At 40.0% G+C, this 14463-nt stretch overlaps 1 protein-coding gene across 1 annotated transcript; it reads left to right on the top strand.

Annotated features, from left to right (window-relative positions):
• The first annotated feature begins 8585 nt into the window (after positions 1–8585).
• On the top strand, positions 8586–11875 carry xbp1 (X-box binding protein 1). Its single transcript, XM_047380172.1, is given in 6 exon segments — positions 8586–8947; positions 9337–9433; positions 9689–9805; positions 9901–9981; positions 9984–10067; positions 10869–11875. Coding segments are annotated over 6 exon segments (1188 nt in total). The 5' UTR covers positions 8586–8714; the 3' UTR covers positions 11445–11875.
• The last annotated feature ends 2588 nt before the right edge of the window (positions 11876–14463 follow it).

The raw sequence follows: 14463 nt of genomic DNA, 5'->3' as shown, positions 1-14463 counted from the left end.
GCCGCTAAAAGGGGATATTCAAAACATTTTTGGCCAATGTGAGATTGCTCTCAATTAGTAATGTAATGCTTTTCCAGACTGATAGATGTCAATAACTTTGTTTCTCACATGTTTTTAAAATTCCTTTGATCAGGGCACAGTGTGTTGCTTGACGGGTTCTTTAAGTTTACTTCATGTTGTCAGGCAGGTTCATTTAATTTTGTTCTTATTCTGCAGTAGTGGTAATACTGTAGTCATGCCTGGGTCTGGCTATTATTATATTGAGCACAACTTCCAAAATAATGTGATTATTTACTGTTACTTCATAATTTAATAAGTGGGGCAATTGCTTTTTCTCATAAGGCCAGGTTTGCTTTTAATAACTTTTTCTCCTATAAAATCTTCATTTGAAAATGTTTTTGCATTTACTCTGGTTATGTTTGTCTGTGCTTAAAATGTGTGTAATGGTGTGAACATTTAGGTGTACCAAATAAAAGCAGTTATAATCCAGACTAGGCAAATACTTTTTCACAACGCTGTCTATCCACCCTTCAATTTTCTATACCTGCTCGTGCTGCATTCGATTTGCCTCGGAGGTCTGACCTCAGAGCTGGTAATGACACCACAACCTGTTTGAACTTTTCTCAGTTGGAATTTGCTAAACTTATTACTTACTGAGAGGTTATCTCTCAAAGAATTACCTACTCTTAGTGGTGGTCACAACTAAAAGACATTAAACACAGACAAAAAAAGTCAGATCTGAGGCAATGGCGTTGAACTTGGGGTTGGACATCAAAAAAGCTCTGGAGAGACAATGATGCTGTGTGTTCTTGGGAACAACTGCATAAACCAAGTCAACCTTGTAGGTCCAATACCTCTGGTGTGTGGTTTTAGTCTCTAACGCTATAATTTATTACAACATAGTGCAGGCAAAATCTGAAAAAATAGGTCCTTTATGTGACCTGAGGTGCTTCTTGGTGGGTCGTGTCAGGGCTCCACCCATCTTAATTACGGAGAGCAACACTGAGCTTCAGGGAGGACCCCCACGTCTGCATTTATGAATCTATTTCAGTTCGCATTGATGTGTGAGTGTTCAAATGCAGCGTGAGTCTGCCAGGCACAGAGTAGCTGTGCAGAGTCCCTTTCTCACGTCTCCAGAGGAAAATTACTTGAATCTAGGTTAATTGACTAGTGATTTCAGGATGCTTAAGTTCAACATTGTAGTGTCTGTTTTCCAACAATTGAAAATTAGTTATTTTAAAGATCTTCCATTATTTGAAAAGCAGATGAAATTCTAAAAAAAACAAAAGCCATCCAATGTGGAGTGCTATGCATTAAGTTAAACTGTTGTAACTATAACTTTACTGCAATACTATTAAAGTCTATTTTATCAAAGAATATTTTACTTTTCTTTAAATTTTAATGCTTTTTCTTCATAAAAACGGTTTTGGAACAACAAGTGAGGGTATGATCACAACTGTTGAATCAAAAAATTGTGAAAAGACATACAATACCTTTTGCTTTTGTATTTCTATATATATTAAACTTTTGCTATGCTAATAAGAATTGCTTAATATAAAGGCCATTCACTTAAACATTAAGAAATTATTTTTTAACAAATAAATTACTTATCTGACTTTCCACATTTTCCTTTATTAGGACTTTGTGAGACAAACTACATTTTAGGCATAACATTTAGATGAAATGCTGAAAAACTAAAAGCTTTCTATCTCAATTCAGTTCTTACTTTTGAATCCACCAATTACAAAATATCAAATGAACAAAGATCATATCAGAATGTGATCATATTTGATCACGTATCTGATCATACCAGTAACTGAGGCGATAAGCATGTAGGGACATCTATTTAACTTTTAAGCACTTTAAAAAACATATTTAATGTGCCCCATACAAAAAAGTCTAGACACTAGAGCTATGCAACTCTATTTCTTGACCATCTCTTTGTGCATTTTCTCAAACTGTGCTACTCTAATTGTTCTTGATATGGTAAAAACATGCTTTGTTTCTCTGCATTTAAAACAAGCTGCAGGTGACAGACTTGTCAGAAGCCTGTCGAAGTCAAGGACTTTGTACAAGTAGGTACAGAGTTAATTATGCCCCTTTTCCATTGAAGGTCCCAGCTCCGCACATCTTTACTTCACCCTGTCTCACTCAACTCAGCAAGGAACCTGTTGTGTTTGCATTGACTCACTGACAGCTGAAGTTCAGAATCAGAATCAACTTTAGTGGCCAAGTTGTTGTGCACAAACAAGGAATTCAACTTTAGTTTCCATCACTCACATCGCATATCAACATCAGTCCAAACTACAACCACAATGTCCATAAATAAGGACAAGGAACAGTATGTACAGGTGTGTGTGTTTTTATGTATACATAAGATAGAAGACAGGTTGTGATAGTGTAAATATGCTTTTTGTTTTCAGAAGAGTAGCTGACTACGCAGGCGGTAAAGTGTTTATTGTGTTTAACCTGGGGGATAAAAAACTGTCACCGTGGCAGTTGGATTTTGCCATTAGTGCCCTGTAGTGCCGACCTGAAAGTAAAAGTACAAAGAGTTTGTGTCCAGGATGTGTAAGGTCTGCAAAAATGTTAGCTACCCTTTACCTGACCCTAGACCTGTACAAGCCCTGGATGGAGGGAAGGTCAGCCCCGATAATCCTCTCTGCAAATCTATAATTTTTTGTTGCAGTTTGGACCTGTCCTGCTTTGTGAGCTTCTGGTGGAGGATGTCTGGGTTGATGGTGTTTTTTCATGTTAAAAATGGTCCACTGAGATATTTACCTCAAACACAGCCCAGCCAGAACTAAAATACGTACTGGGGTGTGGCTGGAGAAGTGAAGAGGAGAGACGCTGCTGTCTGGACTGGTACAGGACTGGTAACCGGCTCCAAAGTTTACCTGAAGAAGTAAAACTTTTGGGCTATATGAGAACGTTTTTTTGTCTCAGCCATGACAATAACGGGGACAAGGACAAGGAGTTTGTGGTGAAGTTAGTTTTAGGATGGGTTTGGGATATTCATCCTACAGTTTGACCCAATGCAGGCAGTCTGATTACAGGCACCTGTTCTCTGCATGCTCCCTCCTCCTGCAGATGGTGGTTCGCTGAAGGACCATCAATAAATTTCCGAACCAAACGCTGTTTCATTCTGGGCGTCTCTGCTGAGTCTGCTGCCCCCGCGACCCGGTCCCGGATAAGCGGAAGACGACGAGTACCAGTACGCTGTTTCATGGTGGTATTGTTTTGTGTTTTGGGGGAAATGCATGTGCATCTGAACATCTGATTTTATGTGAGAACAATGTATTTAGGATGTTATTAAATACAGCCCTGCCTGCATGTAATTCAGTAAGCTGACATGGTGTCCTTTTTCTTTTCTTTCTTCCTTCACCCATGGTTTATGATTTGTAAAAAGTAAATTTGTATTTTGGTTTGACCCACTGTGGCATTCGTGGTCCTTAATATTATAGCTGCTTTTGAGCTTTAACTTTTCCCTGCACTACCTCAGCGAAAAATTTCAAATTTCTCTTAATCCCATCACATGTAGTCCCAACTCATTCCTGATTGTGCCTGCTCAGGAGCAGGGATGAAAATAGTGGGTACCAGTAGGAAAAAAACAGTAATGGAAACGGGCTGAGTGGAGTGAAGCTGACCCAAGTAGAGTAGGTGAAACGGTGTCATCTGAAATAAAGTGAAATCCTCAATTTGGAATACTTCGTCCTAGGTTATTTACACATAAAGCAATTTATACATAAACAATGGGCCAGGAATTGAACGTTGAGGGACCCCCATATGGATTAGCAATAAGTCTGAGCGTGAATCATTCATCTGAGCTTCCTGGCTCCTCAAACAGGACTACAATCAGGGAAACTGCTTATTTCAGAGCAGCCGCGGAGCCAAGTGGGAGAGTGGGAGGAACAGGTGCACAGGAACAGGTGGAAGCAGAGTGGCATAACTCTGTCATGTAACAAGCAATTTTTGTAGGACCAACATGCAGGCTAAGGCATCACGCTGACCCTCAGTGAAAGGGAGTCTGTTGTACGACAGCATCTGCAGTTAACAGAAGCTGGAGCGAAAACATCAACCAGATACTCTGAGACAGGAGCAGAAGTGGCCAACCAATCCTTGGAAGCAGGGGAGAAGATCTCTACCAGAGCTCTCTGACGCTCAGGTTCAACGTTCTCCAGCAGTTTGTTAAGTTTGTCCGGGTGGAGAACACTCCCCCATTCCTCCACCCAAGACCTAAGCTGATTGGCCCTGTCCAATCTCCTCCAGGGTGAACTGTTTTCCTCCAGCAGCTGTTGGAATAGATCTATAATAACTCGGACCTGCTTGAAGACCATATCCAGATGGTCCAAAAAGCGACTGTCTGCTTGGCCTTGGTGCAGACTGCTGCTACTAATGTGGAAAGCTCTGCTGCTACTGCAGACGTTGAAAGCTCAGCAGCTGCTGTAGGTGTTGTAGCCCGGATCATGGAGCTTTTGGAGTGGAACACTTTGATGAATGTATAGAAATGTAATTTACTTAGATGAGAAAAGAAGCATATTTATTTGGCCCATAATAAACATCTCTGAGCTTAAGAACAACTTTGTCGACAGAAATTCAGATTTCTTCTAAATACCACAAAATGTGTTATTATCTGCTTACGCAAAATGTTTTTACATCAATCATAAACTTAATTTCTCTTCATCATTCACTTCAACAACTAAGGAAAAATTAAAACCAAGTAAACTTATTGTAAACCTAGCAGTAGCAGTGATAATAGTTTTGCAAAAACATGAATGAAATAGGGAGAGAATAGAGATAGTAACTCTATATTTTTTCATCTATTTTCTGGGAAGGAATTCAAGCATTTTTCAAAACAAAGAATTTAGAGGTAGTTCTATAATGATTTACCATTACTGGGTCAGATCCTTTCAGGAGGAGAATTACAAAGGTTGGTTTTCAGTCCCTGGGAAATACATTTTAAAGACAAACTTTAAAACAAGTGATTAACAGGATTACATGCAGTGAATTTTACTTACTTATATACTTCTATATTTTTGAAACAATATTATAATATGGATCACGCTTATTGTATATTTTTATCAATAATTAAACAAGTATTTTATATAATGATTACATATTTTATCATTAGCCACTGATAACTGTAAATCACATTGGATCAAGGTCAGTTGTCCAAAAGCAGATAAGATGCATTTTACTGCTTCTAAATTCCATTTCTATTAATCTGAGGAATACTGTATTATTTTTAAGATTTTTAAGTCTTCCATTGCCAGTATAAACAAATAGACAGTTTGATTTGCCTTTTTGAACAGCTTTGGATTGCTAACTTAATCATGAGAAGGTAGAATGAAAATTTTTTTTTTGTCGTTGTGTGTTCATGAGTGTTTGGTTTAGAGGAAATTCTGTTGATACCAGATGCATTTGCGTGATGGTTTACTCATCTGGGTCTTTCTCTGGCTAATTAGTCATGTTTAAAACTTTCCAAATTACCTGTTAGAAATTAAAAATGTGTTAAGTACTTGATCAGTCATAGTGGTTTTAAGCCTTGCTAAAAATATTTGTAGCTCTAATCTAGGCTTTTTTGTACAATAGGTACGGTCTTAATATAATAACAAGTCAAGTTTTTCCAAGTTCACAGTCGGATAAGAAACAAGAACACCCACTGAAGTCAAAATTCTGGCCGAAAGAGTAAGAGCTGGCGAGGAATCCCAAGCTCATTATCCAATATGGCTGTGCGCATATAGAATGCAGCTGTCAGTATAAAGTTGCCAGTATAAATTATAATATAAGCATTTCTGATGGTTTGTCTCATTAAATATAATGCTGTGTTTGAACTCATAAATTGGATAAAAATATATTGCTATCAGAGTGTATTGCTAGTAAAAGTAAGCACCAAAACAAAATCACGGACCTTTTACGACAACTCAGACGAGAGCGTAAATTAGTACAGTAGTGTGTTGCTGTTTGGAGCCTCCTTAAGGGACATTTCCTTAGACCTGTTGTGTTTAATGAAAAAGAGGTTTGAAAGGGTTCGTTGCCTTTTCCAACAACCTTTATACTTCACATGATTTTTAAGATCTCCTCAAGTATTCTTTAGATGCAGAAACATGTCAGGGCAGCAAAGAACTTTACATCCAAAGAGGGCTTTAATCTATTTGCTTTGAATTGTATTCAGTGAGCAGAAATTGTTTGTGCTTGCATTGTGCTGTTACACTTATGTAAGCAAGCTATGTTTAAAAAGGATTTTCGTTAAGGACTCACAACTCTGTGCTCTGTAGGCTAAAACAATGGTGCAACACTGTGTCAGCTCAATTGCCTCTGTGCTATGGAGTGTTGGGTAACAGTTTGGACATGATTTGCATTTCAAATTCACAGCAGATCATTTAAAATTGTATTTAACTTATCATATCTCGCACATTTTCCTACAGTATGTTTTTACTATGTCCCAGACAATAAAAAGACAAAGTTGGACTCATTTGGAAAAATCCTTAAGCAGACATATTAATTTTCTTGTTCTTTTCACACATCCGTCCCACTGTGGGTTAAATGTAACTTGAGTACAGCATAAATATAGCTTGTAACTTCCCTAAAAGCAAACTATGACACTTATCTGACCCATGATGGGACATCCCCAACTGACTGTCAACGTCAGAAGTAACTTTTTCTTTTATGTTATCTCAGAGGGATTGATTATACGATTATCTGTATTAATTAATTAACATTCTGGACCTAAAGAAATATCCCAAAAATTTACTTATTTTGCTTATTTGCTCTAATCCGTTAAACATCAAATAAAGCACATCCTGTGCTCAGATCCTGCTCCCCTTCTGTTTCATTATGCATTTCCACATAAACCAATGGTATCAGTTTCTCTGATGTTGATTCTGTAGTGTCAGGAAGGCTTTGCAAACAGAGCGCTGCATGCTAGCTGCTGCTGAGGTGACCGGCTGAAGGAGCAAAGGTCTGTGCCCAAATGGTGCAAAAATGTGAAACACTGGTTTTTAGCAAACATGAGCAACAGGAATAATGTGTCTGTGAACTTGCTGACTCCATATCAGGCTTGAGTACTTTAGTAGGGAACAATAATTTTCAACGGTGCATGACTGTCTGTTAAAACAATGCAAAACACCAGCTAAGAAGTTGTAAAGGTTGTAGACTTCGCACTCTTTTATCAATTCACATCTTTTACTACAGACTGACTCACCATTCAATATGTGCAGAGAAATGAGCAGCTAAGCTTTTCTGTTGTTAGAATGTGAGTTTAAGTGTCGATTCTGAGGTATTGGTTGCTGCTATGGCTCCACATCCGGTGGTTTTGCTGTGATCTGTCATGTGGTAGGTGTTATTTTTTTTTTCCTAAATAGGAAATCGAAGTCATGCACCTTCTTTATGTCAACTACGTAGAAGCTACGTGAAATGAAGACAGAAAAATTTCATGTGTTGAATTCTTGATCTTGCTGTTATAAATCACATTCTATTTTGGTCACCAGACATAAAATATGCTAGGCTGATCAGATGAGGCCAAGAGCAACTGTTTGAATAACATCACACACTTCATGTTTGGAGCACATCACCCCAAAAACACCATGCCAGAACTGAAATTTGTTGTTGGGAATATCCTGGTGTGGGCGGTCTCACAGCATATGGTACCGGCAGCCCTCAAATAACTGAATGAAGGTTGGCCGGATAAAAGTACCAAGACATTCTTGATAAGAATCTGAAGAATCGAGCGTGGACAATAATCAATAGAGACAATAGTCTAAACACACAGCTAGCTGAATTCTTACTTAACTTTAAAACTGCTAGAATGGCCTAGTCAGTCCCCTGACATTTTTCTAATCATAAATCTACAGAGAGAACATAAAATTAGAGTGTATAGAAAGACCCACAGAACTCTCAATAATTTGTGTGAAAGAAAGGGTCAAAATCCCACCTGAGCAATACATATGATTTGTTTCTCGATACAGGGGACATCTTGAATTTGTTATTACCAGAAAGGCTTTATTTAAGAAATGTTACTGATTAAATTTCCACAAGTGTGTGTCTTGCACTCTAGTTTGAATTTGAATAGAACAATTCTAAATATATTTACAGGGAAACTGTTGACATGTTCAACACGATCCTGCAAAGAGACATACGCTGTTTCTTTACAGGAGGAGGGAAATAATGTTATTTCAGGAAAAGCCATTAGAGTTTTACAGCTTAAAGAATGAGGAAGCTTTCCTGTGCCAGACATGAAACATCATTTCCTAAAGACCACGGGGTAAAAACAAGTTTCGTTCTGGAAGAAACGCTTCTTTCCCAAGAAATACAATTGCTGCGAATAGCACACAATGAAAAAGCCTCGATGATATTATTATTTTAAAATATCTCAGATTTATGCCATGACATTAGAGAATGTACACAAAAAATAAATGTAAAAAAGCCAAATGACAAACTCTGGCTTGATTTCACTGCAACTTCAGTTGCAACTTTACATCAGCTCCACGACCAATCATAATTCGTCATAAAATGATTGCGTCAGAACCTCTGCGAGCCAATGAGGTGTCTACACGATAGTAGAAAAGATCGGAGTTGCAACCCACTTCAGTAAGACAGTTGCGAAGAGTCAGGGGATCGGGGCTGGTAGGGAAACTCAAAGGTTTCAACTGAATCCAGGACGGATATCCCGGGATTTTTTGATTTCATACTACCCCAAAATAAATATTCTGAACATGGTGGTGGTAACAGCAGCAGCTGGAGGTCATAAAGTGCTCCTGATATCCGGGAAGCAGTCCGGCTCAACGAGCGGCTCACAGACGGCCTACAGCCGGCAGATCTCTCTGGTTTTACCGTCAGCGGCCAGCCAGGCGTCGTCGGACTCGGACTCCAACATGTCCGTGGGGCTGCCATTACGGAAAAGGCAGAGGCTCACTCATTTGAGTCCGGAAGAAAAAGCGCTTCGCAGGTTAGTTTAAGTAGAAAAATCCGTGATTCCTAAAAATATCTCTGTCAGAAGGAAGCCATTGTTCCGGGCATTTAAACGGAGACACGCCCCGAGCTTTATTTACCATCAGCTGAACTCCATTTATCACAATATGTTTCTAATATGCCGTATATAGAGTTGGGTTTTTGGACTCTAAATTGGGGTTTGTTGTAGGTAAAGGTTATCTTGTCCTTTCTGTACTTTGGCCGCTCATAAAGCTGTTATCTTGGTGATTCAGCTGATCCTGAGTCTGCTCCTGCACCGCTTCCTCCTTGCGTGCGTGGCAGCAGCATGAGTTGATTCGGTCCGACTCAGACTGGCGTGATTGGAAACAGCGTTGATTCAGTTTTTCCTCATGCCTTTTTTCTCAGGAAACTCAAGAACAGAGTGGCAGCTCAGACGGCAAGAGACAGGAAAAAGGCCAAAATGGGGGAACTGGAACAACAAGTTGTAGAGCTGGAACTGGAGGTACATTTTCATGACTTTATTACTCAAGGATTTTGGTTGAACTTTAGATGTTTGTTTAATCCTTCATATTTAGTTAAACGATGTCAATTTTCAATAAAAAAAAAAGACAGGTCTCAGCACTACATATGTTTTTAGTGAGGGAATTTTTTTTGTTTCAGTTCTACATTTTGCTTTCTCAATCATGAAAGTTCATGCTTCACTTCTCCATTAACCGTTCCAAGTTTCATGTGCAAACATCTGCTCTTTCCCCCACAGAACCAGAAACTTCACATCGAAAACAGAAAGCTTAGAGAAAAATCGAGTGGTCTCCTGACAGAAAACGAGGAACTGCGACAGAGACTTGGGTTGGACACCCTTGCATCAAAAACAAAGGTTGGGATTATAAGTTGGAACTGATGATCAAGGGTGGGCTGACTTGTAAGCATTATTGGACCTCGTTGACTCCTGTTTGTTTTTCTCTACCAAAGGTTCAGGCTCTGTTGTCCACCGGGAACGACGCAGGTTTGGGGATCGGGTCTTCTGAGTCCGCAGCACTCAGGCTATGTGTGCCTCCGCAGCAGGTGCAGGCCCAGCAGTCCCTAAATCTGAAGACTTCTCAATGGATACAGATTGTCTTGACTCTACAGACAATGAGGTGAGACTTCACCTCTAACTCTGCTTTAAAGAGCTTGTAATGATTTCTTGAAGTGATCTTTTAGGATTAAATGCATTAAAATGTTGCCTGCAGCAGATTGCTCTTGGTGGTTTTTAGTTTGAATCTAGACTGGTCCTGGAGCCAAAACCTAAATGCTGGGCCAAGACCAAAGTGAACACAAACATCTGAAACGGGATGTCTGAAGTGTTGTAGCAGTTTATAAAATTTTAAAATTAATCTTTGCTTTTCTTTGTTTTGCACATAAGTGAACATTTGCACAGTTGATGGGACTGGCACCATTAGTGAGCTTCCTGTGGAAAACATTTTATGTAGATGGAACATTTCTCAAACTTCCAGTCAGTCTGGTATGAAAGTAAAGAGGTTAAATGGCAAACTCGTTATAGCTTGGAACTTGGGCAGTTACTGTCCTGATACCTTTTACACGTTCTGTTCTCAGTGTTTGCATAAGGTCATAGTTGAGGAATCACCTACCTCTATGCAAACCTGACATTGGTTTATAGAATAGTGTTCACGTAGACCTCTCTCATCCTGAGATAAAGGTGGTTTTTTTTTTTTGGACATTGAATTCTGCAGGTCATGGGCCCTCTCTGACTAGCTGACATTAGATTCCTAGAGATTAATCTGGATTCATACTAAAGACCAGTAGTTGCCTATTGTGTAAGATGGACTGCTTAGAACATTTTAACAAAATTATTTCAAAAATTGTGCCACTTCTTTAGGTTTATAAATCCTGGATCATGTGCTACAAACTTGATCCCCTTTCTGCCTTCTCTTCAACAGTCTGATCTGCTGCTGGGCATTCTGGACATCCTTGACCCAGAGCTGTTCCTCAGGTCTTGCGAGCAGGAGTGCCAGGAGCCGCAGGTGCTGCTGGTTGGAGGGGGGAACCCAGTACCTGCCACCTCACCTGCGCCTCTGGGGGCCTCATCAGTTAAGCTGGAGACCCTTAATGAACTCATTCAATTTGATCACATCTACACCAAGCCAGTAGAGGAGGTGAGCAGCGAGCAATGCAGCAACTTGGAGAGCAGCACCAATGAGAAGATCGACGGGGCCTCCTTCATTGTTGACGAGGTTGTAGTTGGGGAGGAGACTGTCTGTGTCAAAGATGAGCCAGAGGAAGTGGTCATCCCCACCTGCAAAGGTCACAGTCAGGTGGATGATCTCTTCCCTGGCACCTCCTCTCCTGCTCTCAGTGTCCTGGAGAAGGAAGCCTGCCTTGTGGACACCTACAGCGACTCTGGATATGAAGGGTCCCCTTCCCCTTTCAGCGACATGTCTTCTCCCCTTTGTTCCCACAGCTCTTGGGATGACATGTTTGCCAGTGAACTGTTTCCCCAACTTATCAGTGTCTGAATTAAACTCTCCCCAAGAAGTCTATAATATGTCGACATACTGTAAATACACAAGCTAATGTGTAGCATAAAATTTTAAGTTGCAGTACTCCTCTGAACTAGCTAAAGTACAGACTAAATGTAAGTCCATAATTTTACAGCAGGTCTGTACCACTGCTAACTCATTGAGGTGTGGTAGAATTCATGATGGCTCCATTGTACAGAGGGGTTAAGATTGCCAACTAATCTTTCACTCATTCTTCAGAGTGAAATGTGGGTGGATCCAGTATTTGTACATTTGTTTGGGGGGGGAATGGGGACCCATCAGTTAAATATTACACATATTTATTTGTGTATTGCATCAGAGTCTAACGTCCGCATGGTAAATGTCTTCACTTTTTTGCTCGCTCTCCTTGTAGTCTAATTTCGGTATTAAAAAAATCTTGCATTGCATCTTGTCTCTGACTTTATGTGCTTGCAAAGGTGCTGGGTTGACCTTGTGCTTGAGGTAAGAAATTTAATGGATATGAGAAAGTGACTCTTTAAAGCAAGCAGAGATTACTAAGTGAAAAGCTTCATTTATTTGATCTTTTATAGCAAAATAAAATCTAGTAAGGAAGTTCACCTACATTTTCCTTTTTAATGGTAAATTGTCTTTAGTTCTTGACATTTTCTGCCTTTAATACAGTAGGGAAGCTAAAGGGCTGTGCATGAAAGAAACTCAGATGATTTTGGAGAGTGAGGGGGGGGAATTAAAGACAAAGTTTATTGCAGGAAAAATGTACAGAAATGGTTTACTTCTAGAGGATGGAATTAAAACTGAACAAAAGAATGAAGCATGGGGCTAAAATCTAAAAGATTACAAACTCATTTAAAACGGTTCTGTAGTCTGTTTTCACAAACATAAGTACAGGTCCTTCTCAAAATATTAGCATATTGTGATAAAGTTCATTATTTTCCATAATGTCATGATGAAAATTTAACATTCATATATTTTAGATTCATTGCACACTAACTGAAATATTTCAGGTCTTTTATTGTCCTAATACGGATGATTTTGGCATACAGCTCATGAAAACCCAAAATTCCTATCTCACATAATTAGCATATTTCATCCGACCAATAAAAGAAGTGTTTTTAATACAAAAAACGTCAACCTTCAAATAATCATGTACAGTTATGCACTCAATACTTGGTCAGGAATCCTTTTGCAGAAATGACTGCTTCAATGCGGCGTGGCATGGAGGCAATCAGCCTGTGGCACTGCTGAGGTCTTATGGAGGCCCAGGATGCTTCGATAGCGGCCTTTAGCTCATCCAGAGTGTTGGGTCTTGAGTCTCTCAACGTTCTCTTCACAATATCCCACAGATTCTCTATGGGGTTCAGGTCAGGAGAGTTGGCAGGCCAATTGAGCACAGTGATACCATGGTCAGTAAACCATTTACCAGTGGTTTTGGCACTGTGAGCAGGTGCCAGGTCGTGCTGAAAAATGAAATCTTCATCTCCATAAAGCTTTTCAGCAGATGGAAGCATGAAGTGCTCCAAAATCTCCTGATAGCTAGCTGCATTGACCCTGCCCTTGATAAAACACAGTGGACCAACACCAGCAGCTGACACGGCACCCCAGACCATCAATGACTGTGGGTACTTGACACTGGACTTCTGGCATTTTGGCATTTCCTTCTCCCCAGTCTTCCTCCAGACTCTGGCACCTTGATTTCCGAATGACATGCAGAATTTGCTTTCATCCGAAAAAAGTACTTTGGACCACTGAGCAACAGTCCAGTGCTGCTTCTCTGTAGCCCAGGTCAGGCGCTTCTGCCGCTGTTTCTGGTTCAAGAGTGGCTTGACCTGGGGAATGCGGCACCTGTAGCCCATTTCCTGCACACGCCTGTGCACGGTGGCTCTGGATGTTTCTACTCCAGACTCAGTCCACTGCTTCCGCAGGTCCCCCAAGGTCTGGAATCGGCCCTTCTCCACAATCTTCCTCAGGGTTCGGTCACCTCTTCTCGTTGTGCAGCGTTTTCTGCCACACTTTTTCCTTCCCACAGACTTCCCACTGAGGTACCTTGATACAGCACTCTGGGAACAGCCTATTCGTTCAGAAATTTCTGTGTCTTACCCTCTTGCTTGAGGGTGTCAATAGTGGCCTTCTGGACAGCAGTCAGGTCGGCAGTCTTACCCATGATTGGGGTTTTGAGTGATGAACCAGGCTGGGAGTTTTAAAGGCCTCAGGAATCTTTTGCAGGTGTTTAGAGTTAACTCGTTGATTCAGATGATTAGGTTCATAGCTCATTTAGAGACCCTTTTAATGATATGCTAATTTTGTGAGATAGAAATTTTGGGGTTTCATGAGCTGTATGCCAAAATCATCCGTATTAAGACAATAAAAGACCTGAAATATTTCAGTTAATGTGCAATGAATCTAAAGTATCTGAATGTTAAATTTTCATCATGACATTATGGAAAATAATGAACTTTATCACAATATGTTAATATTTTGAGAAGGACCTGTAGGTCTCTACTGCCCTCAGGTTTGCAGGAAGGCATCTAGGAGCCAAGCTGGTACCACATGCATCCCTGTAGAACATATTTGTGGCCAAAAAAGTACAAGGTTGAAACCTGAATGGTGCATTCCTTTTGTTTAAAATGGGCACACAAATAGCTGAACAGATTTAAAACCTGCAAGGCGTACAGCTTGAGGTACGAGGGGGAACAAGCAATCCTGAATTCATTGACAAAGTTTTTTGTTCCCACTAAGTTGTATAAATCTAGCAAAACTCTTAAGGATACAAAGTTTGGACTAGTTTGTTAATTCTGTGCTAAAACTCAAATGCTAAAGGAGAGACTATAGGAAATAATTGTGCCAAATTAGGACAAATGGCCCCCATTTTGTATAGCATGGTCTTTCAGAAAAGAAAATATGCTTGCAGAACTGAGGAATTGTGGGTCTGATTTCTGTTTGGGTCAGTCAACTGTTAATTACAGAAAATGGCTACTAATTAAATCAAAATAACTACCTGATCTTGCATTTATACTAT

This window comes from Girardinichthys multiradiatus, chromosome 12, assembly GCF_021462225.1.
Source record: "Girardinichthys multiradiatus isolate DD_20200921_A chromosome 12, DD_fGirMul_XY1, whole genome shotgun sequence".
In the NCBI taxonomy this organism is placed as follows: Eukaryota; Metazoa; Chordata; class Actinopteri; order Cyprinodontiformes; family Goodeidae; genus Girardinichthys; species Girardinichthys multiradiatus.
The sequence above is the reverse complement of the archived record's forward strand: the minus strand, read 5'-3'. Positions and strand labels throughout refer to the sequence as shown.